Below are 23,914 nucleotides of genomic sequence, written 5' to 3'. Positions count from 1 at the left end.
CACAGAAGGAGACCCGTTTGAGCTGGAAATGATAGTACAGGATGATGTAGATGATGTAGTGATGTGGAGCCTATGGCAGAGGCAGGAAAAAAAATGAGGGGTTGGCAATAAAGTAGGCAGAGTGCAGGAGTTTGCCATTGTGAAGTGGAAATGGTATCTGCAGCAGAGGGCAAAACCGGGGCCAGCAGGAGTATCGAAGTTACAAGAAGATATGCTGGGGGCAGTGGACTTTCAAGCTATGGTCCCCTCACCAGAGCCTTCTGAGATGGAGTCCTCACCATTTAAAACAGCCCCGCCTTTTGAACAACTCACCGAAGAAGAACGGCAAAATTTATGGTTCACAGATGGTACCGCCCGGTACTATCAAGGAAAAAGACAAAGGAAAATAGTTGCATTCCAGCCTGCTACAGAAACTATGTTGCTGCGAGAAGGGGATAATGAATCAAGCCAGCGTGCAGAACTGCAGGGGGTAGCAGCAGTGATCGAACAAGCCCCCATCAGAGAGAAAACATTTGTGCACACTGACAGTCGGGCCACTTACCAAGGACTAGCAAGCAGGGCCCCGACTTGGCGCAAGGATGGATGGAAAATTAAAGGCACCCCCATTTCGGGAGGCGAACAGATGTGGGAAAAGATGTGGGTGAAAGGGCACAAATGTCAAATCTATGTGGGGCATGTGGATGCCCATTTCCCATTGGACACCTCACTTGCATCTCTATTCGACAATACCGTAGATCAGATGGCCAAAACGCGAACGGTGGTCATCAAGGAGGAAGCTGAAGCCGCTTTAGCAAACCGGGCCCATGCAACATCCGGACATCCAGGAGAGAATGGCACTTATGCATGGGCACAGCTACAACAAATTCCAGCCACTAAAGAACAAGTGCAAAAAGCAGTAAAGGAGTACCCCACATGCAACCGGATTAGACAAATGCCCTTGCAAAAGAAGCCTAGCGGCCATATCAGAAGAGGAACTGCAGCTCCTACAGTGTGGCAATTGGATTATATCGGGCCGCTACCAAAGGAAGGAGGAAAAAGCTACGTATTGACCATGGTGGACACCTACTCTGGCCTTATGTTCGGTATGCCCTGTAAGTCTGCAGACCAAAAGACCACTTTGCGAAGGCTAAACTACCTGAGAAAACATTATGGGGCACATGATGAGATCCAAACAGATAGGGGCACATACTTTTCAGGGAAAACAGTGCAGGGCTGGGGCAGGAACAAGGAATTCGGTGGATTGTGCACCTTAGTTATTATCCACAAGCTGTAGGCATGATTGAGAGATATAACGGATTGTTGAAAGAACAGCTAAAAAAGTTATCAGCACATGATAGACTTGCACAAGTGATTGGTGAACAAGCGTACACCCCTCACATTGAAGAAAGATCTGCCCCCCCGATAACACCCAGAGAGGTGAGGGAGGATTTGGAAGCACAGGAAGGAAAGTATGGGTGAACCATCCAGGAAAAAAAAGCCAGAGGCAGGAGAGCTATTGAGTCAAGGGGTGGGGAGTACGTATATTATACTTTTAAAGAACTCAAATGTACCTGTGTTTGTACTTGCAGTGAGACTTACCCCACGGTCGTAAATGATGACATCTGCATCGATGACGTGGTTCATGATTAGAACCGGAAAAAGTGTATGAGTCCGACCGAATATAGTCCGTCATGTCACTTGTGCACCTCAAGCAGCTAACATAACTGATGACCCGGGAAATGTTTTACTTTGCAACGTGGAGGTACCTGGAGGCAAGTGGATGGCTGCCAAAGCTGTGACCTGGAAGGTAACTGGACAGCAAATCCGACATGCCAACGGACTAAACGAGTTGCAGGAGACGCCAGCAACAGTACAGGCTTTGAATTATATGCTAAACATGATATGTAAATATTGTGATACCAGGACACATGGTGGTTGTTACAATGAACAATAGAATACCAGCCTTCATGTTTTATATAACCGAAAGACACATGGTTAACAACTTAAGCAACGTTCCTATAATGCGATATAGAATAGGATGTAAGCAAGTTCTGCATGCAAGCATAATTAATCGTATTGTGTTACAGATAAATTTTGTCAAGGGGAATGTCTCAAAGTATGATCTATTATGTGCACCATGGACATCACAGTTATGGCCCTTGCTAAAGTTACGCAATAGAAGAGATCTAGGGTCCTTGATAGCTGGGGCCACCGGAATCGGGGTAGGGGCCCTGAATTCTTTTGATGTTGAAGCCATTAGGAACAAGATATCTTCTACAGGATATAGTACAGGAGAGGCCATAAAAGTAATTTCTCAATGGGGGCCTACACACTCACAAGACGTATGGCAAGTCCTGCGTGGGTTGTATTGTGATTGGCAATGGCATAATGTCACTTGTGAACAATTTGGAAAAAGCTTTCAAAGCACCCAAACAATGTCCAAAGGAATTCAGTGCATACTATGGCAAAGTATTGTTAATCAACGGTATGTAGTCTTCAAAGTGGAATGGGGACAGCTTCAATGTGAATATTGGAGACAGCAATTGCATTTGCCTGAGGAAATATGGGTAAAGCCTATACGATTCCATTGTGAGGGAGAGATGTGTTATGCTCATTTTGATATAGCTAGAAGTAATCTTCCTCCTGAAATATGGTGCCCCTTTATATTGCTCCCTATAGTAATAGGTGAAGAATGGTGGATACCTCACACTGACAAAAAAGTGGATTGATCAAACAAATCACACCGTAGATCCCACTAGATGTGCAGATTGGTCTAAGGGGTGGGTATGTACCCACACTGGACGGGTGCTAGACCCATGCCTTCACCCAATACCAGGAGAATGTGAATGGTTACCTTATCCTATCAATGGCACAAACTTATATCTGATAGGAACAGAGAGCATATGTTACGTTACCAATCATCCCTTACTTATTAACGAATTTATACAAACCACCGGAGAGCAAGTAATGTGTACGCGCAATATTACTAACATTATTGACATAAGCACTCACATCTTGTACCCACCAAGTTCACCATAACCGCATTACAGACACAAATGCGTGAGCAGTTAGAGTGGAACATTTTGCTTGTTGTTAAGCTACCCAGATAAGAGGCAATCAGGCACTACGCACAAGTTACCTTTGCTAAATTTGATATGGCAGCTAAATACAACAAGGATACAGCCATACTGAAGACCATAAACACTAAACAGCTTATGCACACTGCTTCATGCATCCAGCAAATAACTGAGCAGTATGACATCTTCTTAGGCTGGGCACTATGAGCTATAAAGACGCTAACTATAGTGTTACAACAGCTAATTTGGTTATTGATTGTTTGTGTTACGCTAATGACTATACTATGTAGACTATATGTATGCACTAAGCAGTTTTCATACTAAAGATGCAAGCGCTTAGAATAACGTTGACCAGTATTAGTAGCAACCTATCTAGCGGAATGTCAAAGTAAATGATATCCGTTTCAACATGCATCACGCTCATCTAAGGGGTGGATTGTGCAGTATTTAGGGAAAGATGCGGAAGACATTGTAACGCGAAGGATTAATTAGCTTGAGCAGTGTAGATGAGCGTAATGTCTGTTGAAACCCCCTCCCACACATCGTGGAAAAGTTCATGATATTATTTTCACGCTTGTTTGTGTAGAAGACTCCGTCTCAAGCTTGAGAACGAGAGTACAGGGAGAAGATGGAATGTAAACGAAGGCTGGAGCAGAGCAGAGCAGCCAAGTACTGATAACATTAGCTAGAAAATGCCAGAATGAGATAGAATCCAAGCTTCGAGTTATTTAAGCACTGAACTGTGTGTGAGGGATTTGGAAGCTCGCAGATGGAATTGTGGAAGCTGCCATGGCCCAGCGCTGCCTCCCTGTTTCTTTGTGGTGCTTGAGGGGGAGAGAGGTCCAAGCAGACGGTAGAGGGCTCCCCAGCATGTCGTGGATTAAGTTAAGTTTCCACACAGGGATAAAACACCTTTGTTTCTCTGCTCTATTATTATGACTGATTATTTATGCCTGCACTGTGTTTATAACCTGAAGTATTCAGCTCGATTTTATTTTGCTTTCTAAACCTATTAGTGTGAACTGCTGCAATAACTGAAACATGCATTAAGGTGTGTAGTAAATCAAAGCTTATCAGAAGTATTTAGTTTGTTTATATATTGCCTCCTGAACATCGTAGTGAGAGCCTGCTGCAGTAATTGAAACATGCATTTTGGTGTGCAGTAAAACAAAGCTTATCTGAAGTATTCCTGAATATCGTAGCGCAATGCATTTTAGTATACAGTTAATCAAAACATATCTGTCAATTAATTCTTTGCCTATATATATATAAATAGATGCTTTTCATTGCTATTCTTATTCTACTATTGTTAATGTGCTAAATGCTTACATTTTATCTGCAATTCTAGTAAAACTAAATTGTATTTATAATTTGCGTGTGGTCCTTCATTGAGCGTCCTTATTGACTTATACCGAACAGGTGTTAACCAGACACCTGGATAAGACACATGCTATGATGCTCACTATCTTCATAAGCCTTTCTTCATCACACACAAAGGTGATCAACATACGTAACCATTGATAGACTTATATCACTAACCGTATACTATGATACTTGTCTTTTGTAGCCTTGAGGAAGTCCCAGGCTGTTGAGCCACAGAAGGGGAGAAACATATGTCGGCTACAGTTACACAATTTTAAACCGATAATTTTGACTCTAATATTAGACCAAATGTAACATCTGGATTAATTATATCAAAACAAATGAGATGTACATATACACAGACAATGAACTTTGCATTATCTCTGATCAAGGGGAGATCTACTTAAATATTTTGTTAAAGCAAAATTGATCTTGTTGCTTGATAAGAACTCTTTTGGTTCTGAACTCAATTTTAAGAACTATTTCACAAGTATCATCCGCTAGAAGGAGCCCGATACCCTAAAGTGTAAGTATAATCCAGGCAAGACAGAGGTGCTTTTATTTTGATCACAAAAGCATGTTTTTCCTCAGATATGGTGGCCTGATAATCTTTCTCCTCCTCCTCCACCCGTAAGGTGGCCCAAAAACTCAGAATCTTTGACACTTCCCTTTTTATGGACATGGCCTCTCTGCAGGGTCACCCCCAAATGTTTTGCCTTCCTCCTCTTCTTTTTCTGACCTCATTTTTGCAGGCTTTAGGACTCTGGACACTTTACCACTGCTAACCAGTGCTAAAGTGCATGTGTTCTCTCCCTAAAAAACATGGTAACATTGGCTCATATCCAATTGGCACATTTGATTTACTTGTAAGTCCCTGTGAGAAAGTAGCCTCTTTCTAACGTGGTTACCCCCATTTTTGGCCTGTTTGTCAGTTTGTTTGACTGTGTCACTGGGATCTTGGTAGCCAGATCCCAGGGCTCATGGTTTATGGCCTGTTTTGTCAGTATGTTTGACTGTGTTACTGGGATCCGGCTAACCAGGACTCCAGTGCTTATGCTCTCTCTTTCCAAATTTGCCACTACATACTGGTAACCTAGTATTTCATCCCAAATTGGCATACTGATGCACCCTTAAAAGTCCCTAGTATATGGTACTCAGGAACCCAGGACATTGGGGTTCTATGGGATCCCTATGGGCTGCATCATTACTTTTGCCACCCATAGGGAGCCCATGCAAAGGCTTCAGCCGGACTGCCATTTCAGCCTGTGTGACATTTCACAGACATTTTTCACTGCACCAGGTCACTTATAAGTCACCTATATGTCAGGATTCCAGCCCTGAAGGCTGGGTGCAAAGTGCCTGTGTGTGAGGGCACTCCTGCACTAGTAGAGGTGTCCCCACATCTTCCAGGACCATTTCCCCAGACTTTGTTAGTGCGGGGACGCCATTTTACGTGTGCACTGGACATAGGTCAATCCCTATGTCCAGCTTCACAATGGTAACTCCGAATATGGCCATGCAAGGAGTCTAACACATGGGAATCGTACCCCAATACTGATTTCAGTATTGGTTTTAGAATGACATGCACTCTAGGAGCTCCACAGTGGACCACCAGCACTGCCATACCAGCCTTCTGAGGTTTTCCAGGCAGCCCCAGCTGCTGCCGCCTCACAGACAGGTTTCTGCCCTCCTGGTGCTCAAGCTGCTCGAGCTCAGGAAGGCAGAACAAAACATTTCCTTCAGGAGACGGGTGTTACACCCTCTCCCTTTGGAAATAGGTGTTACAGGCATGGGAGGGGTAGCCTCCCAGAGCCTCTGGAAATGCTTTGAAGGGCACAGATGGTGCTCTTCTTGCATAATCCAGTGTACACCAGTTCAGGGACCCCCAGTCCCTGCTCTGGCGTGAAACTGGACAAAGTAAAGAGAAGTGACCACTCCCCTGTCCATCACCACACCAGGGTGGTGCCCAAAGCTCCTCCAGAGTGTCCCTGTGTTTTGCCATCTTGGATTCAAAGGTGGTGGGGCACTCTGGGAGCATCTGAGTGGCCAATGTGCCAGCAGGTGATGTCAGAGCCCTCTCCTGATAGGTGCTTGCCTGTGTAGCTGACCAATCCCCCTTTCAGGGCTAGTTAGGGTCTCTCCTCTGGGTGTTTCCTCAGATTCGGATTGCAAGACTCCGAAAGGAATCTTCTGCATCCTTTACTTTATCTTCTACTGACCGAACTGCATCTGGACCAGCCAGGAACTCTACAAACTGCAACAAAGAAGCAAAGATGACTTCTGCAACATTGTATCTTCAGCTCCTGCCAGCAACTGCAACTGTTTCCAGGTCGTACATCCTCCGAGGACTGCCTGTCTTCAGCCTCCAGCAAAAGAAGCAAAGGAATCTCCCTTGAAGTAAAGGAGTCACTTTGCTGCTTCAACAGGCACCCCTCTGCAGCGACGACCGGTGATGTGGGACCCCTCTCCTGACAACGAGCATGGATCCAGCAACAATGGTAGTGAACTAAAGTGACCCCGACAGTCCCAAGGTCCAGCTGTCCAGGTTTGGTGGAGGTAAGAGCTTGCCTCCCCACGCAAGACTGTAACCCTGTGCACCGCGTGATTTGCAGTTGCCAAGGCTTGTGTGCAACCTCCCATGAAGTTCTTCGTGCACAGCACAGCTTAGGCCCCCAGCACTTCATCCAGTGACACACAGCTTCCTGACTGGTTCCCCAGCGGCGTGGGATCCCTTTGTGTTATGCTGCGTGGGCCTCCTTTTGCACCTTCTTTGTCCCTGTGCTGTGCGACTCCTGTCCATGCTGCCTGGTCTTCTGAGGGCTCTCTGAGTTGCTGAGTGCCCCCTCTGTCTTCCCCTTCCTGGGTAGAGGCCACCAGGTCCCTCCTGGTCCCGGGCAGCGCCATTTTCCACTTACCGCGTGTGCCAAGGCCTGTTGGCAGAATCCAGCAACGTAAACCAGACTGCAATCATCCTTCCGGCGTGGGACATCATATGCACCAACCAGGAACCCGCATCCGTCTTCTTGGGTGCAGTATTGACTGTTCTTCTTCCCCGGTGGTTCTTCTTTTGCACCTTCATCCAGGTTAGCAGGGGCTCCTGTTCTCCCTGGACTCTTTAGTGCTTCTTGGACTTGGCCACCTTCTTCCACAGGTCTTGAGGTCCAGGAATCCATTGATGGTGTCTTGCAGTCTCTTCTGGTTCTTGCATTATCTTCTACCACAACTTCTTGTGTGTTCTAGGAAATTTACTGTGATTTACTCCGGTTTTCCTGGGCTCTGGGGTGTGTTCTATTACTTACCTTTGGTGTTTTCTTACACTCCCAGAGCCCCGCTACACACTACACTTGCCTAGGTGGGAAACCGACTTTCACATTCCACTATTTTAGTATATGGTTTGTGTTCCCCCTAGACCCATTACACCCTATTGTAATTTTCACTATTTGCACTGTTTTCTAACTGTTTTTATAGCTATTTCTTCATTCTAGTGTATATACTGGGTATATTACTTATTACTAAAGGAGTATAGTCTCTAAGGTATTTTTGGCACTGTGTCACTAAAAATAAAGTACCTTTATTTTTGTAACACTGAGTATTTTCTTTCATGTTTGTGAGTACTGTGTGACTACAGTGGTATTGCAAGAGCTTTACATGTCTCCTAGATAAGCCTTGGCTGCCCAGCTACACCTACTCCTAGTCAGCCTGTCTTCTCAACACTGACTACATTTCACTAATAAGGGATAGCTGGACCTGGTATAAGGTGTAAGTAATTTAGGTACCCACTACAAATCAAGCCAGCCTCCTACAGTCCCTAGTAAAGTGCACTACATGTGCAATAGTGACAGATATCCTGTCCACTGAAATCTAAATCCCATAGGATATAATGGAATTTAGATTTTGGAGGATGGGATATTCGTCACAGTTGTGACAGAGCAACCCGTCCACCAGTATCTAAATCAGGCTCTACGTTATTGTAGCAGCTAACAAGAACAGAAACCTAATCTAAAGAAGTTCCAGACCTGAACTTCTTTATGGCATTGAATGTTTGAGCTTCAGTTATAAATTGAGCGCATTCCCTGATTTCTAATTTAGACCGGGAGATGAGACGTAGATAAAGCATTGTTTCATGAGAAAGTGAGTTCATTTTTAGAGTTATTGTTTCCTGAGAAAAGGAAGCTATCTGATCACAGATGTCTTATGAGGGACTGACTGCCACATAAGATGTAGCAGTGTCAGTTCTGTTAAAGTTATAAAGTTGTAAGTTCCACTACATTTTCAGGCAACGTTACTCTATTTGAATAAATCCAATGATCCTTGTTGATTTAGGCATAGTTTATGGCCCAAATCATTCTGTGATAGCCACCGATACATGTGCATGCAGGGCTGGCTTTAGGTCTGGTGGCGCCCTGTGTGACAGTTTATTATGGCGTCCCCACCCCATGACCTCCTCCTCGGTTTCACTCACTACCACCCGGCAAATGTGCCCATCATCTCTCCACCGCACCCCTTTTACATACATTCATGTGTTTTAAAGCACTTGTAAAGGCTGGCTTTACTAATCCACCCAGCTAGCCACTTAAAATATAGGGGCATATTCAAGAGACCCTAGCGCTATTCTAACGATATATTAGCGTCATTTTTTTAAAGCTAATGTGGCGTTAGAAGGCCAAAAACTGCATGCCATGTTTACAAAGTGGCGCAATGCACGCATTGTATCCCTTTTGCGCCACATTATTCCTGCGCCAGACATAATGTATGCAAAGGTGCCATTCCCCCATTTTGGGGCCAAAAAATGGTGCAAAGAAATCAGACATATTTATTTGCGTCATTTTTTTCCTGCACTTTTAACGCCTGCTCAGATCAGGCGTTCAAAGGAGACTTCTGTTGGTTACAATGGGCCTCTGTGTGCTTTGCAGGATTAGCACCAACATTTTTTATGCTAATCCTGAAAAGCGCCGGACTAGCGTAAAAAATTCTGACACTAGTCCTCTAACTACCGCCATGTTACGCCGTATTTTAAATACAGCGCACACATGGTGGCGTTAGGGGAGCGCTAAGGGGTGCAAGAAAAGTGGTGCAGCACTTTGTGCAGCACCACTTTTTTCACATATGCCCCATTAGTGTATTTTTTTTTAAACTAATGTGGCGTTAGAAGGCCAAAAACGCTGCACCATATTTACAAAGTGGCGCAATGCAGGCATTGCACCACTTTGTAACCCTTTGCGCTACATCATGCCTGCATTGGGGGGGCAAAAAAATGGTGCGAAGAATTCTGATGGATTTCTTTGTGTCATTTTTTTTCGGCACTTTTAACACCTGCTCAGAACAGGCATTAAAAGGAGGTTTCCATTGGTTACAATGGGCCTCTGGGTACTTTGCAGGGTTATCGTCAACATTTTTTATGCTAATCCTACAAAGCGCCGGACTAGCATATAAAATTCTGATGCTAGTTCCCTAAATACTGTCATGGTGCACTGTATTTTAAATATGATGCAAACATTGTGGCATTAGGGGGGCGCTAAGGGGTGCAAGAAAAGTTGCCCCATAGTTCTGTTTTTTGCAGCAGGCATATTAACCCCATATGCTACTTTATGTTGAGTCAAAGCTGCCACTAGGAAAAACTCGCATTTCTCTCTCTAGCAGGAAAATTAATCACAAGACGTATTTTGACATTTTAATTGTTTCTTGAAGGCTAAACGTGAAAGGAATTTTTCAACATGTGCTTTTAAATCACAAGTTTCTGACATTATTGCTAAAAACAGCGCCCCTCAGAGGTCAGAGCCCGGTGCGGTCGCACTGCTGGCACCGCCCAAAATCCGGCCTTGTGTGCATGCATTCATACGCATGGGCAAACATCTGTGAATAGTTATCCAAAGTTACAAAAAAAAATTGTGGAAAAAGGATGGATATTGTGCCTGAACATGCATTCACATAACCAGAAACCGCCTTCCAATGATTTTTGGTGTACTTTAAAAACATTATTCCAAAATGCTCACCGTGCTCAAGCACACATACACATGCATGAATGCATGAGCGGCTATTTTTATAATATATTGGAGTGATTTTTTAAATATATTTTATCCTTTATATACTATTCCAAGATGGGAGACAGAAATTTATTTTCAGTAAGATAAACTTAAAAAATAAAGTATCTATAGGATACTGGGGAAATGGGGACAAGCGGGAGCCTAGTAGCATTGTGCAGCTGAAGGACCGTCATCAAAATAAAAGAAACAAGTGAAAAAAGGGAGTAGGTGACAGGATGGAGGACGAGGAGGTGATCTAGTAGAATATTAAAAAGAAGCTGTGGGTGGCAGGATGGAGGAGACGGTGATATAGTCTTAGCACATGGCGAAAAGCTAGTGGCCTGGCAGCAGTCTGCAGCTGCTGGGCCTTTACAAAAATGTGAAAACAAGAATGAATAAGTAAGTAACACATTTCAAGGGGGGAAGTGGAAATAGGATATAGAATAGAAAAGATGTAAACAGGAAATATTCCAGTGGCAAGACTTAAAAAACGATCACATAAGATGCAGGGAACTAATATAGTTGCCAGTCATGAGCAAGGGGCTGATCCAAACCTCACCCAGAGGCGGCTGTGGCGAAGGAGCAACACCCAACTGACTGACCCAGCAGCAGAAAAATAAAACCACTATTGTTTTACTTTTCTCCTGCTGGCTCGGCCAGCAGTGCAGGGAGGGGTGGGGCTGGGTCACGGGAGGTGGGAGGGAGTAGGAGAAGAGAGTGCACCAAAGTGTGCATGTGTGTTTGGCCAGCCGTCTCAGGCTGGCTAAACACACATGCGCACTTAGGTTTCTCCAGCCCAGCTGTGTTTAACAGCCAGGCTAGAGAAACTGCACAGACCTGAGGGTTGTGTCTGAGTGGCAGTCAGAGCCGCTCACACCAATCCTTGTGCTGCTTTCATGCTAGATTTAGCATGAAAGCAACTCCAAGATTGCTGGAGATCCTGTGCTGGTGTCCCAGGAACACAACATCGAGGGAACAGGAGCGAGGCGGCAGGAGAGGCAGCAAAGTAAGTTTATTTATTTATTTACTCCATCTCCGTCACCCCACCTCCCACTCCTCCCCATGTGTATTATTATAATGTATAGAATAGAGTTTCACTGATGGACAGATATGGCTGTCTGTAGATGAGACCTAAAAAATGAAAAAGTCATTAAGACATCAACATAAAAGCTAGACTTTTTAAAAGGCAATTCAAAAAATAAAAAAGTGGATATGAATCCAAAACAAGGAATAAGGCCACAAACCTTTCAGGGTAAAACCTATTTTTTATAATTTAAAACTAAATTCAGCCCCTGATAGCTATGGCACTTGTGAAGCAAATTCTGTTTGCCTTACTGCAAACTATTTCACAGTGCACTATTAAAAATAAAACTTGAAGACGGCACAGACCTTGCCCCTCCACTGGGATGGTGTCAAGCTAGCTACAGCATACCTGGAGAACAAAGCCTTCTCTTCCCCAGGTCTCCCTTTACCCTTAACTTTTAACTCTCCCTTTAGCCTCAACCTGGTGCTTTTCAAGTTAATGAATTTCTTTAGCCATCAACAAACAACCCTTTCTGAGCTGACCTGAGTCACATACATCTCATCCAGGTCCTCCTACTGAAAGGCATATGCCACTATTTCTGATCTGCGAAGAATTTTTATACCTCCTTAACAGGAAGCACTGACAGGGTCCAGCTCCTTGGCGGCTAATGCAAATTATCCTATGAAGGTCTAAGCAGACAAAGTTTTACTTTTTCTTAAACATTTATTAAACATCCATGTCATTGGTGAATTAGGTCTGTAATAAAAATTAAAGATAGCGGTCCAATCAATCTGGGAGATTATCCTAAACTAAAGATAGCAGAGTTAATATTTTATCTTAACTTTAGTTTTCTTTATAGGAGAAGTCACTGAAGGAGTATGCCAACATTACAATCTTGTATGTCCCTCGTTTAAATACCAGGCTTCCTGCCTTGTGTGCTACCATACCTTCTTAGGGGAGACTTAATTAATATTTATGGCTCAGTTCTATTTATTAGATCCTCGGCAAATCGTATACATACACAGCTGTCTTCCTACAACCCTCGGGCTGGCAGCATTGCTAAGGGGACATTAAAAGAGGAACAGTAAAAAACCCAACCACCCACTATCCCTTCCCCCTAAATCCTTCAGCAAAAGAAAAGTATCTACGTGGTCTACAGTGGAAGCGTATAATCTCAAGCGGTGGCCAGTGAAGAGTATGTGACAGTCAGGTTAATCAGGGTGAGGCTAAATTGTCGGTGGGCTCGGTCCCTGGGAACAAGTGAAGTAATTTAAGATAAAAAGGACAAGTTAGTTCATCGAATTTGACTGAGAGTATATGTATGAATGGTGCCCGTAGTTCGGGGTAAGAGTCGCTTTGTTGGTCATCTCCTAGCAATGGTTTTTCTATTCCCAGTATAAACCATAATTTGTGAAGCCAGGTGGAATATTCAGGGATCCTATCTGTGCCCCACAAGGAGAGTATCACCTGGTAGGCTGCTTCCAGTACAAAGGCCAATTGTTTCCCTCTCAGTGAGTTAAGTGGGAATGTCAATGGGTTAGGAAGCCCTAAGCTAGTACAGGCCAGGAACCACAGGATCGTGGTATGAAAGCCTTGATCTATGTCGTATAATATATGCTCCCAAAAGTGGCCCAACTTCGGGCAATGCCAGAAAAGGTGAAGCAGGGTGCCAGTGCCCCAACATCCCCTCCAGCACTCCTTTGAGCCTTCAAGGTCCCATGCTTGTAGCCGTGCTGCAGTTAGGTAACAGTATGACACTATTTAGTATGCCATTTCGGTACTTGCCATGTTATGAGCTGACTGCCGTGTACTAAAATGGATGTCTTCCCACTCATTGTCAGAAAGAACCCTGCCTAGTTCGGCCTCCTTTCTATATTGTCCTGTAGTTCTGGTTGATGAGACCCACTTGCCCAATATATTATAGGTCCGTGATGAGGAGTCTGTCATCTTTTTTGAGGAGTACCCATCTCTAGAAAGGCATCAAAGGCAGTGGCGGTTTCTTCTCAAGGGCAGGGAAGCATCGCCCCCCGCCCGCTGAGAACCATGCAGGAAAACTAGAATGGCAATGAAAAGACTTAATTGCCATTTTATTTTTTCTGGCACAGTGCACACAAGCTCAAAGACATGCTAGGTGTGTCGCAGAGGACTGCCTCTGCTTCCAGCAGCAGAGGACTGGAGCAGTGCCTGGACCGGACACTCTAAAGTGACAAGCGCACTTTGAAGCTCTCCACCCAGCTCTCTTAAGACAGATAGGTGGAGACAAAGCACAGGCCTCTAGGGCCTGAAGGATTGTCCAGCCAGGTCACTCCATCCAATCCAGACGCTACTCTTATGCTGGTTAACAGCATGAGAGCAGCGCCTGGATTGGTTAGGGGAGCTCTTCATCTATCGGAGAGCAGAAGAACTCGGAGGAGGACGCGCAACCTGTGGGTAAGTGCCTTTTTATTTTTAATTTGTAATCCATGTGTGTGTAATACATGTACGTGTAATGCATGTAAGTGTGTAATGCATGTAAGTTTAGTGGCTGTGTTTGTTTTACAGTTAGTGTTATTTGGGCTTTTGGAGGGAGGGGTGGTTTACTTTGAGTTTTTGGAGGGAGGTGGTGTTTTTTTTCTTCTTTGCAAAGTAGTGGGGCACTTCACTCACCCACCACTTTCAAAGGGCACAAGCCACCGGTGATCAAAGGTCCCTCAGTGGTGCACTTGGAGGTAATAGGTGTGGTCTGCCTCTGTCAGGCCATAGTCAGATTTTAATTGATCAAATTAGATAATTCCTTGGAAGTCAAACAGGCACCCTATTCATTTGCACACACCCTGCTGTCAGTGTTTAAAACTGTTGGTTGCATTCCCGGGGAAAATTATGGATAAGACAAGATAGGGACCATAGGAGATAGAAAAGAAGTTAACTCGGTTTTGACCGCTACAGCATCCCATACTCAAAAGGACTGAACTTGTTACAGGGGAGGAATATAGGACCCATGTACGGTGCTTGTGGGGAAGCCAAGGTTCTTTCCAGATGTGAGAGCCTGCCACAGCCTGGTCCATAAAGCAAAAGTGCTTCTCTGTGGGCGGTCAGCTCCATTCTACCAGAAAGTGAAGTTGGAAGGCCTGGTAATACCTCAGTGGGAGGGGTACTGCTAGTTCCCTCTCCCGCATCAGGAAACATCTGGTGCTTCTGAAGACAGGGTTTCTTACCATCCCAAATGAATTTATTGAGCTCGATTTGAAGGATTGCAAGGTGTGTTTCTGAGAAGTCAGTTGTAGGGAAGCAAATGTTGTTGTGGCGTGACCTATTTTTAAGGTCTTCAGCTTGGGACCTGAGGTTCTCGTGTTATTCCTGGAGGTAGATGATCTCCTGGTGCAACACCTTCATTTCATTACTTCTTGCAGTTTCATTATCCTCAGGGTGGATACCCAGTCTCCCACAGAGGACAGGTCATCTTATAGATCCTGTATGTCCTGAGAGAGGTCCTTCTTGTGGTCATGAATATCAGTCTTTAGGGATTGAAAGAGGGAGGCTAAGAATGCCCGGGCCACCGGGGCCTAATAGGAGTCAGGGGCTCCCTCCCAATGAGGCTGCATAAAGGACTGTGAGGCTGAAACCGAATCCTTGGCGGGAGTAGCTGTGGGGTGGATGAGCACTTCCCGCACTGATTGGTCTTTTTTATGCTTGGCCGCGGCCATGGTAGAAGAGGCAACAGGTGAGGCTGAGGTCCTCATTGCCTAATGGGTGATGGTTGGGGAGCCGCCCCCAGAGGACACCAGTGTAGGACGACTCACAGGGAACACCAACATGATGCAGGTCAGAATGTTTGCATGATGCAGTGAGGCGTTCAGGCACTCTAACTCCAGGTAACAGTTAAACAGTGGGTCATTAATTATGGCAGCTTGAGGTGCATTTGACCTTGTGCAGGCCTCACTGCTCAGCTTCAAATTCTCACCCTCTTCACTCCTCACTGGCATCGGACTATGAGCTGTGTATGGGACTGAGGTCGCTAAGCTCCACTGGGTGATTGAGCTCAGGGCCCGACTTCAAAGTGCTCTCCTCCATGTATAGTAGCCAGGTAGTGCAAGAGAAATGCAGGTAAGGAGGCCTCTGTGGAGCAGCAAGGAGATCAAGGTACCCCAGTAGGTGTGGCAGTGCTGCAGAGGGCTGTTAAGAGTGTGAGCAGTCAAGGCTCGCAGTAACCAGAAGGAGGGGTGCTACGTGCAGGGGTGGAATAAATAACAATTAAATAACAATTAACTAAAAAAAAAAAATTTAAAACACACTTACCTCCTCTGCCATGCAGCTCCTCTGGCCCTCGTAGCTCCAGGCTGCACGCACAGGCTCCCAGCCTGCCCTGCGGCCAATCCTGCCACTGCTCAAAGCAGCATCAGGATTGGCTGGGAGCGCGTGCTGGGCTGGGCAAAGCCTACAGCGCATGTGTTTTGCCTGTCCCGAAACACACATGCGCTCTGAAGGGGTTGCTCTGTGCTCTCTCCTCAAGTGCTCCTCACCCCCAATGCCCTGCCCCTTTTCTAGAAAACAATAATAAACAAATTATTATTGTTTTCTTGAAAAGGTTTTGCAGCTGCCGCTGCTGGCGGTGGGCCAACGCTCCTCCGCCCTAATGGAGGAGCCGCCCTGCGTCTCAGTGAATAAAGCCTAAATCCACAGTCCTCTCTTTCCCTCCCAAGTGCAGGGAGATAGATTGGTCCATATTTATGGAACCTTAGGGCCATTTATTTTGACACCAAAGCAGCGCTAACATAGCTCCATATTTATATTTTGACGCTAGACCCATCTAGCGTCAAAATATTGGCCCCATTTCTAGGATGCGCGAAACCACCTTGCGTCAATGGGATGTAAGATAGGTGTTCCCATCCTAAAAATTATGCTAGCCCCCAAGCGGCATATTTACCTTCCAGCACAGAAACGACAAGCAGGTAGGAGGCGGGCCTAAACAATAGTGCTAAGCCTGCTTAACGCCATTATTTAATGCATGGGTCAGACTAGGCATTAGGGTGCAGGTAGGCCCATTTCTATGGCTAAACACCATGGAATGGGCACAAAGATGCACCCAAAGCCCCAGCTACACCATCACCCACACCACAGGGACACTACAGGAGGAAAGAGCCCGTCCCAGGTAAGTTGCAGGTAAGTGTATGTGTGTGGTGTGCCACTGGGGGCCCATTACATGGGGCCCCCTGCCGGGCACTGGGTATGTTGGGCTTGCCCACGGGACACTGGTCCCCTGTGGTGGGCATTGGGGTGGTGGTCATGATTCCTGTCTATACTTAGACAGGAGTCATTTTTGTGGGTGCTTGTGCTTCAAATAATGACTCTAAGCTGATTAGAGACAGAAATGATGCCGCTAACCAGCCTAACATCATTTCAGATCCACTAACTCCATTCCCCTCCCCTCCCCCGGCTAGTGTCTTTGTTTTTTAGACGCTAGCCAGTCCTTAGCCCCATCGTGCGTCATTTCATCAATATGGTGCCCGGATGGTTTTAACGAATGGTGTTAAAACAAATTACGTACAACTGCATTAGCGTAGTTGTGTACCATTTTCCATAAATATGGGCCATTGTGTGCCCAGGGTGATCAAAGGTGTAGCATCCCCCGCCAGCTTCATAAACTCTGTTACGCTGCCTGCTCTGCACTTACCTGAGCATCATGACCACTATTTCAGGACTGCAGCCATTTGAGGTTGGTGTTTGTGGACTCCTGGGCTTTGCAAACAACCCCTTAGTGCAGGCAAAGGTCTGATGGGCCCTCCACTAATATCACCTTCTGTTTTTAGAGGGGATGTGAGAGGACCACCTACCATTACAGACTAGGTCTTCGTGAGTGCCACGACTGCTCACGAGGTGCTCACAACTAGGCTGCAACTAGGCTGCAAGCTGTAGGGTGATCAAGGAGTGCGGTGCTGGGCGTCAGCCGCACAAACGCTGCTCGTGGGCTGGATGAAGGCTGGAAGCAGAGCCGGGCTGAGGCCCAAGTTGCGGAGAAGGCACAGCCTGAGTGAGTTCCTGGTGTGGCGCACCTCCGATGATTCAGTAGCCGGCGGCAAGAAAACGTATGTCATGGGCAGGGCCAAGCCTGCTAAGCAGACGCAATGTCATCTAGGTGCGGCGCTCAGCCCCGATCCTGCGCTGCAGCCACAAGCAGCACTGCCGATCGGCAGGGGCCCCCTCAGGGCGTTGGGAGTCGTGTCCACACTTCAGACCAGTGTAGGCAATGTCAAATGTGAGGCAGAGGCACCATGATGTGGTGGAAATGGTCTGGGCAGTAGAAGAGTAGAGGAGTGAGAAACGCAGCTTACTCCACCACCATCTTGGCCACACACACCCAACTTAGTCTATTAATAGGGTTCTTTCCTTTCAAATAGAGTAGCAGGTTCGCCTCCAGATCTAAAAGCTGCAGAACTCAGGCTACAGTAGCGACAAGCCATATTTTCCTTTGACAGCCTAGCAGATGGCACAGCATGTGCTGCAGTCAGCAGGTGGCACTTAAATGTCTATTGGTGTATTTTCCTGCACCGTATGTTATGGCTTTACTGGAAAGTGAAATATTTCAGTTGGGATTGGCCAATTGTACCATGTTGTTTGGGTCAGAGCACACACACTGGGGACTGGATAGCAGTTTCCCACTATGCAGAGTTCAAAAAGTACCAATGTCAGTCAGCCAGTAAGGGATTTTCTCAGACCTATTAAATAATCAGTGCAGCAAAACAATTTTCCCTAGGAAGCAAATCAGAACAGAATATGCATTATCCAAAAAAATGAAATATCAGCAAAAATAATAAATAAAGAGATAAATAGCCAGGCATTGCATATCAGAAACTCTCCTGGGTCCTCCTGGAGCGTAGGCAATCTACAGAGAAAGGCAGAAGTATGAATGTTGAACTATGTATTCATATTAAAAATCGTACATGAATATCTGAATATTCACATAATCTATTCAGAGATACTGGGTTAATAAAAGGGGTTCAACAGGACTCGAGCAAACTATCCGTTTGTCTGGTTAGCTTTTAAAAGCATATAGTTAGTTTTTTTTTAAAAACCTGCATCCCATCGCAGTCCTGACATTCAGTCTGTGATGCATACATGTATTTGTGTATTACAAATAGGCATCTGAAAGGGAGTGGCCATGCCAGCATCCAAAATGGCCAATCTGCATTGAAGTGCTGGCCTTTGATTACCCAATATTTTGAATAAATGCTGGACATAATGCATCCGTAGCCATCAGCGAAAAATAGCGACTCCTGCAGAGCAGCTGGCTGATCAATCTGGCCAAGTCTGGTGCCCGGAGCCAAGATGGGGACGGAGACCTACATCATATGGCGAGCTCGGAGGCCCTGCGGTGGTACGGGCCATGGTTGAGCCTGAGGCACAGGGCTACCAAGCGGGGACGTGGGCTACTCAACGCTGACCTGTACTACTTCTTCTCACTCTTAGACCATGCAGATGGTCCAGGCACTGGACACTTTGTGGGGCACAGATGCTGATGCTGCTAATGTGGGCCTAGTGTACCAAGCTGGTGATTCCAGTGGCTGTGTCCAGCCGCGGGTCTTGACTCTCAGATGGCGCCGACCCCAGGCCATGGGGGGACGTGAGCTGCTGACGGGAACCATCAGCCCATGGACCCCTCACGTGGCGCTGATTGGAGCTGCTATCCTCAGCCGTACGTCACGGGGTGGGCCTGTCTTGGGCTTTCCCTACCTTGGGTGCTAGACTGTGTTGCTGCCATTATGTAGTGCTGACTCTTTCTGCTGTGTTTCCTGGTAACGGCGCAGCCAGCCATTGAAGCTTTCCATTGGAGTTGCCAGGTTATGTACTGGTGAGTGACTTTTTTGCATGCGTCAATCTGCCAATACCCTAGCAAGACACCACCCAGTCTACTTGCTCAGCCCTTCTCATGTGAACCCTCAATACTGGAATTCACTACTGGCCAAGGTGGTGTGGCTGGGATACACATTGCTTGTAGATCCATAGAGACACTGTGTTTGACCGAGACTGCTTATCCCAGCAGGTGTCAACAGATTGCAATCACTACTGAAAATGACTGTCAACCCTCCTTGCCCAGACTGAACCTGCACACCAACCCATCACCGATAACCCCTGCTTACAAATCCTGCTAGTGCCAATCTACACTGTCGCACTCCAAGGCACCTCAGTCTATCAGTCTTCACCACCACACGCTCTTCACGAGCGCAGCAAAGCATGAGACGCAGAGATTCAAAGCAGAATACAATGCCATTTCAAAGCACAAAGGACCTGACTAGATCTGAGTTCCCTGCTGAAATGATGGAAAATGCAGCCCTCATGGCAGAGATACAATCTGGATTTTGTGATATGGATGCGCACTTTGATGCTATCACCAGTAGATTGGACTGCATAGGAGAACACCTGGGCAGGCATCAGACCCTCCTAGATGGTGCTGAGGAGCATCTTTCCACACTGGAGGACAGCATGGTCAAGATAGAAAAAACAGCCTGACAAACTGGAATATCTCATCAAAACGGTTGCCATAAAAAAGAAGGATTTGGAGGCTAGATCACACCTCAACCACTTGCGCATAGTTGGCATTGCAGAATCCACAGCAACAGGCAAGAGTGACCAATTTGTGGAACGGCTCCTGAGAGTTGGTTGGCTACGAAAACACTTTAGTACTATCTTTGTGGTGGAACACGCTTATCGCTCCCTGGGTTTGCGCCCACCCAGGCCCTCTTTGCACTTTATAATTTACCACTTACTCAACTTTTCCCTGATGGGCAGGCTCTTTCTCATTCTGAAGACGCACGCTTTGCTGCAGCGACTCCTATGGACCAATTTCTAAAGCGACACATTTATAGTGCGTTGTGCACTCAGATCCTCACTTACCCACTCGCACCTGAAGAGTTCACCCCATTGACCACACTGATCAAGGATGCGGACGGCAGACATTTTGTTTCTAAACTCTATCATGCTGGCATAACATGGACATGCACCCACATTGGTGAATTTTGGATGGCTGTTTTGTGTCAGCTCCCCTTAATGGTAGGAATTACTCTTACACTTAACCCCCTTCTCTCTCTATTGGGTTTTGTGCAAGAGATCCCAAAGGGGATCAGCAGATTTACCACACTAGCACTGCTACTTGCAAAGCATGAAATAGCTCTATATTGGGAAAGCAGGCACTGCCCAACTGTAGCTGGATGGCTTAAGAGCCTCACCTTTTGTGATAACACTAGTGAAGTCTATGCTTCACTGCTGCTACCCTCATCCCGCCCGAAGGGCCATTGGCAACCATTTCGTACCTACTTACAGCAACTTGAACAAGAGCTTGGCAGATCAGATCCTCAGTCACTCCATCCTAGCATCACAGACCACCCATGCAGCCTGCTGCCCAATGGCACCTTGTGTGTTCTGAGAACGTGTATGTGTTTTTTTTCTCTTCACTGTTGTTTCTACATGGATTAAACTGTTCTTGACATGCTCCACTTTATGAAATAATGCTGTAATTGTAAGTATAGTTATTTTTCTGATTACCGCACAAATTCCATGCTCCCACAACCTGGGCTTTTGATTGTTTTGTGTTTTTTGTTTTTCTTGATGTACGTAATATAAAATGATAAATAATTGTTTTTTAAAAGCATCTGACCCTCTGATTTACTGTATATGAGCTTTACATGTTTATTCTGGCTAGGCAGTTTTAGATGTAAAGGTTTCACTAACCAGTCATGTTGGAAAACTCTCCTTCTGCACAGGGTACACAGTAAAAGCAGCAGATAGGCTTCTCTTCTATTGGAGCTTTGCGGTACCCGGGAAGGCAGCTCTCACTACAGACAGAGCGAGGAATCTTTGAATAAAAGATGCAGTGAAAAAATAAATAAATCAGGGCTATGAAACTCCACGAACACAACACATCAAGTGAAAGGACTGCTCAATGTGAACTCTGTTACCCATATATAGGATATATGTCTGTTTCTAAGGCCTCAATAGTTTAGTTGACTAACACTTTTCATATGTTGTTCTTTCAATACAAAGTTATCCACATTCCAGTTTACTTTCCATCCTCTTTCTCATATTAATCATTATTAATCCAATCAAGATAGCTAGTGAGGGCCTTTGCCATTTCTAGGATGACAGCCAGGTAAATTGGCGGTGTATTTAGATTCTGAGAGAGTGTATCTTATATAATCTATATTAACATGAAATGTTTATGAACTAATGTATAATAATGCCGCATAGAAACTGTATTAACCTGTTTTTCTAAAACATGCACTTGAAATGTGACCACGGGGAGTGGCCGCCAATGTATACGAGGACTAATGAAACTGACTAATAATGGTGAAATGTTTATTAAAATTGTGTTTTACATTTATAATGAAAGACTAAGGCCCTCATTCCAACCGCGGCCATCAATGACCGCCGGGTTGGTGGACCGCAGGAGCACCGCCGACAAGCCGGCGGTGCTCCAATGGGCATTCTGACCGCGGCGGTAAAGCCGGCAACACTGGCCGCCGAGGGGATTCCGACCCCCCCTACCGCCATCCAGTTCCCGGCGGTTCTCCCGCCGGGAACCGGATGGCGGTAGGGGGGGGTCGCGGGGCCCCTGGGGGCCCCTGCAGTGCCCATGACAATGGCATGGGCACTGCAGGGGCCCCCGTAAGAGGGCCCCGCTAGTATTTCACTGTCTGCATAGCAGACAGTGAAATACGCGACGGGTGCCGTAGCACCCGTCGCACCTTCCCACTCCGCCGGCTCGATTACGAGCCGGCTTCATGGTGGGAAGGTCGTTTTCCCCTGGGCTGGCGGGCGGCCTTTCGGCGGCCGCCCGTCAGCCCAGGGGAAAAGTCAAAATACCCGCCGCGGTCTTGCGACCGCGGTACGGTATTTTGACGGCGGGACTTTGGCGGGCGGCCTCCGACGCCCGCCAAGGTCCGAATGAGGGCCTAAATGTATTAGATTTGCTAATAAAGCAGTCGGCCTTAGTTAGCATGAGTCGAGGCCTAGCTGCCTGACTCTCATATTAAATGTATTTTTCTATTGTGCAGTGTGCTGACTTGCTAAAGCACATGAACTCTTGTTTTTTCCAAAAGTTGGAAGCTGAATGTAACTGTAGTAGATCCGTTCTCATGAAATTCACCCTGCCTATAGTAACATCTCTTTTGATAAATGCAACAGTGTAGATTAACAAGGCCGCCTAAACCGGTACGGACAACGGAGCAACTGACTGAAGATTTGCAAAGGACCCCAAGACGATGAACTCATACCAGACACACCACCCGCTAAAGACGTCAATCATAAGAACCAATAAAATACGTGGGAAATGTTGTGGGATGACAAAATTGATGACTTAATGTATTTTTAATTGGTTATAGATAGTGGGGTGCAACCCCTTATCCAATCAGATTTTAGGGGAATGTACAAAAAAAAGGGATAAAACCTCTTGACACACGGAAATGAGTTAGTTAGTTAGGGAGATGCTGATGAGATTTGATATGATCCAGAGACTTTGTCACTTTGCTTATTGACTTTGCTGATTTTACTTAGAACCATCCTTGTCCTTAGTCTACACCTTTACACTTTACCTCCTTATGAGAGAAGTGCCCCTTTATCCGGAGCTGAATTACTGATGGCGATTCAACTGATGTCCTGAAGACGAAGACATAGCTTGATTGCAGACCAAACTTGGAGGGTAACTATAAGACAATGAAATTGTAATTGTCTGTTTGCTTTTCCTTTCTAGGTTCCAACTGCTTTTCTTTTGACAGGAGCCATAGATAGATGTTTTACAAATTGGTGTTGCGAAATTGTTTTGCATGAAGCCCAACATGCCAATGCTAATTAAAGGTTAGGTGAGAGGTTCACTAAACTGACGCAAACGGACAAATGACTGAATCTATGCTTTGTTGAACAATGCGTTGATATACTCTGCTAATGTTAGTTTATGTTCACGCCGTGCTATATTCTAATGTTTGTGATTCTTGCCTTGATCAAATCTTATCAGAGTTGCCATATTGTGACTATGCTAATGTGTTTCCTGGTTCTGAGACTGATAAATTTGCTAGTAGTATTGTAAACAATAGGGAATAAATATCACTAAATTCATACTAAACTGGTGTGGTTATTCATGACTGCAAGGTCATGGTGATGTCTCGAGTTTGATTAATGTCTTTGACTAAAGTGAAATGTGTTATTGTGATAAATATTGATGATAGTATTGACGTGTTGATTGACATGTTGATTTGTTATCTCGTCGTAAGGTGTCTCTCAACGGGGTCAAAAGATTAATTGGCCTAAAACGAGTCCCAATGTGTAGAAATGTATCATAGAAGGACGTGTTAACAGTTCTGGTAGCAGAGCAACGGTTTAGGCCCTTTGGGGCCCTAGGATGGAGAATTATTGTTTAAATTGTTTTTCTGAGATAATGCAAATTAGAGGTATGATGCGTTTCTAAATTCCCCATGACTTTCCCA

General features: G+C 45.6%; 1 protein-coding gene across 1 annotated transcript in view; it reads right to left on the bottom strand.

The window, feature by feature from the left end:
• LOC138290991 (vomeronasal type-2 receptor 26-like) overlaps positions 1-23,914 on the bottom strand; it is a 113,188-nt gene that overhangs the window by 4,524 nt on the left and 84,750 nt on the right. The window contains exon 3 of the mRNA XM_069230290.1: positions 21,168-21,291. Coding sequence (XP_069086391.1) covers positions 21,168-21,291 — 124 coding nt within the window. The remainder of the gene's footprint in view (positions 1-21,167; positions 21,292-23,914) is intronic.

This window comes from Pleurodeles waltl, chromosome 1_1, assembly GCF_031143425.1.
Source record: "Pleurodeles waltl isolate 20211129_DDA chromosome 1_1, aPleWal1.hap1.20221129, whole genome shotgun sequence".
Lineage (NCBI taxonomy): Eukaryota > Metazoa > Chordata > Amphibia > Caudata > Salamandridae > Pleurodeles > Pleurodeles waltl.
This window is presented reverse-complemented; position numbering and strand designations above follow the sequence as displayed.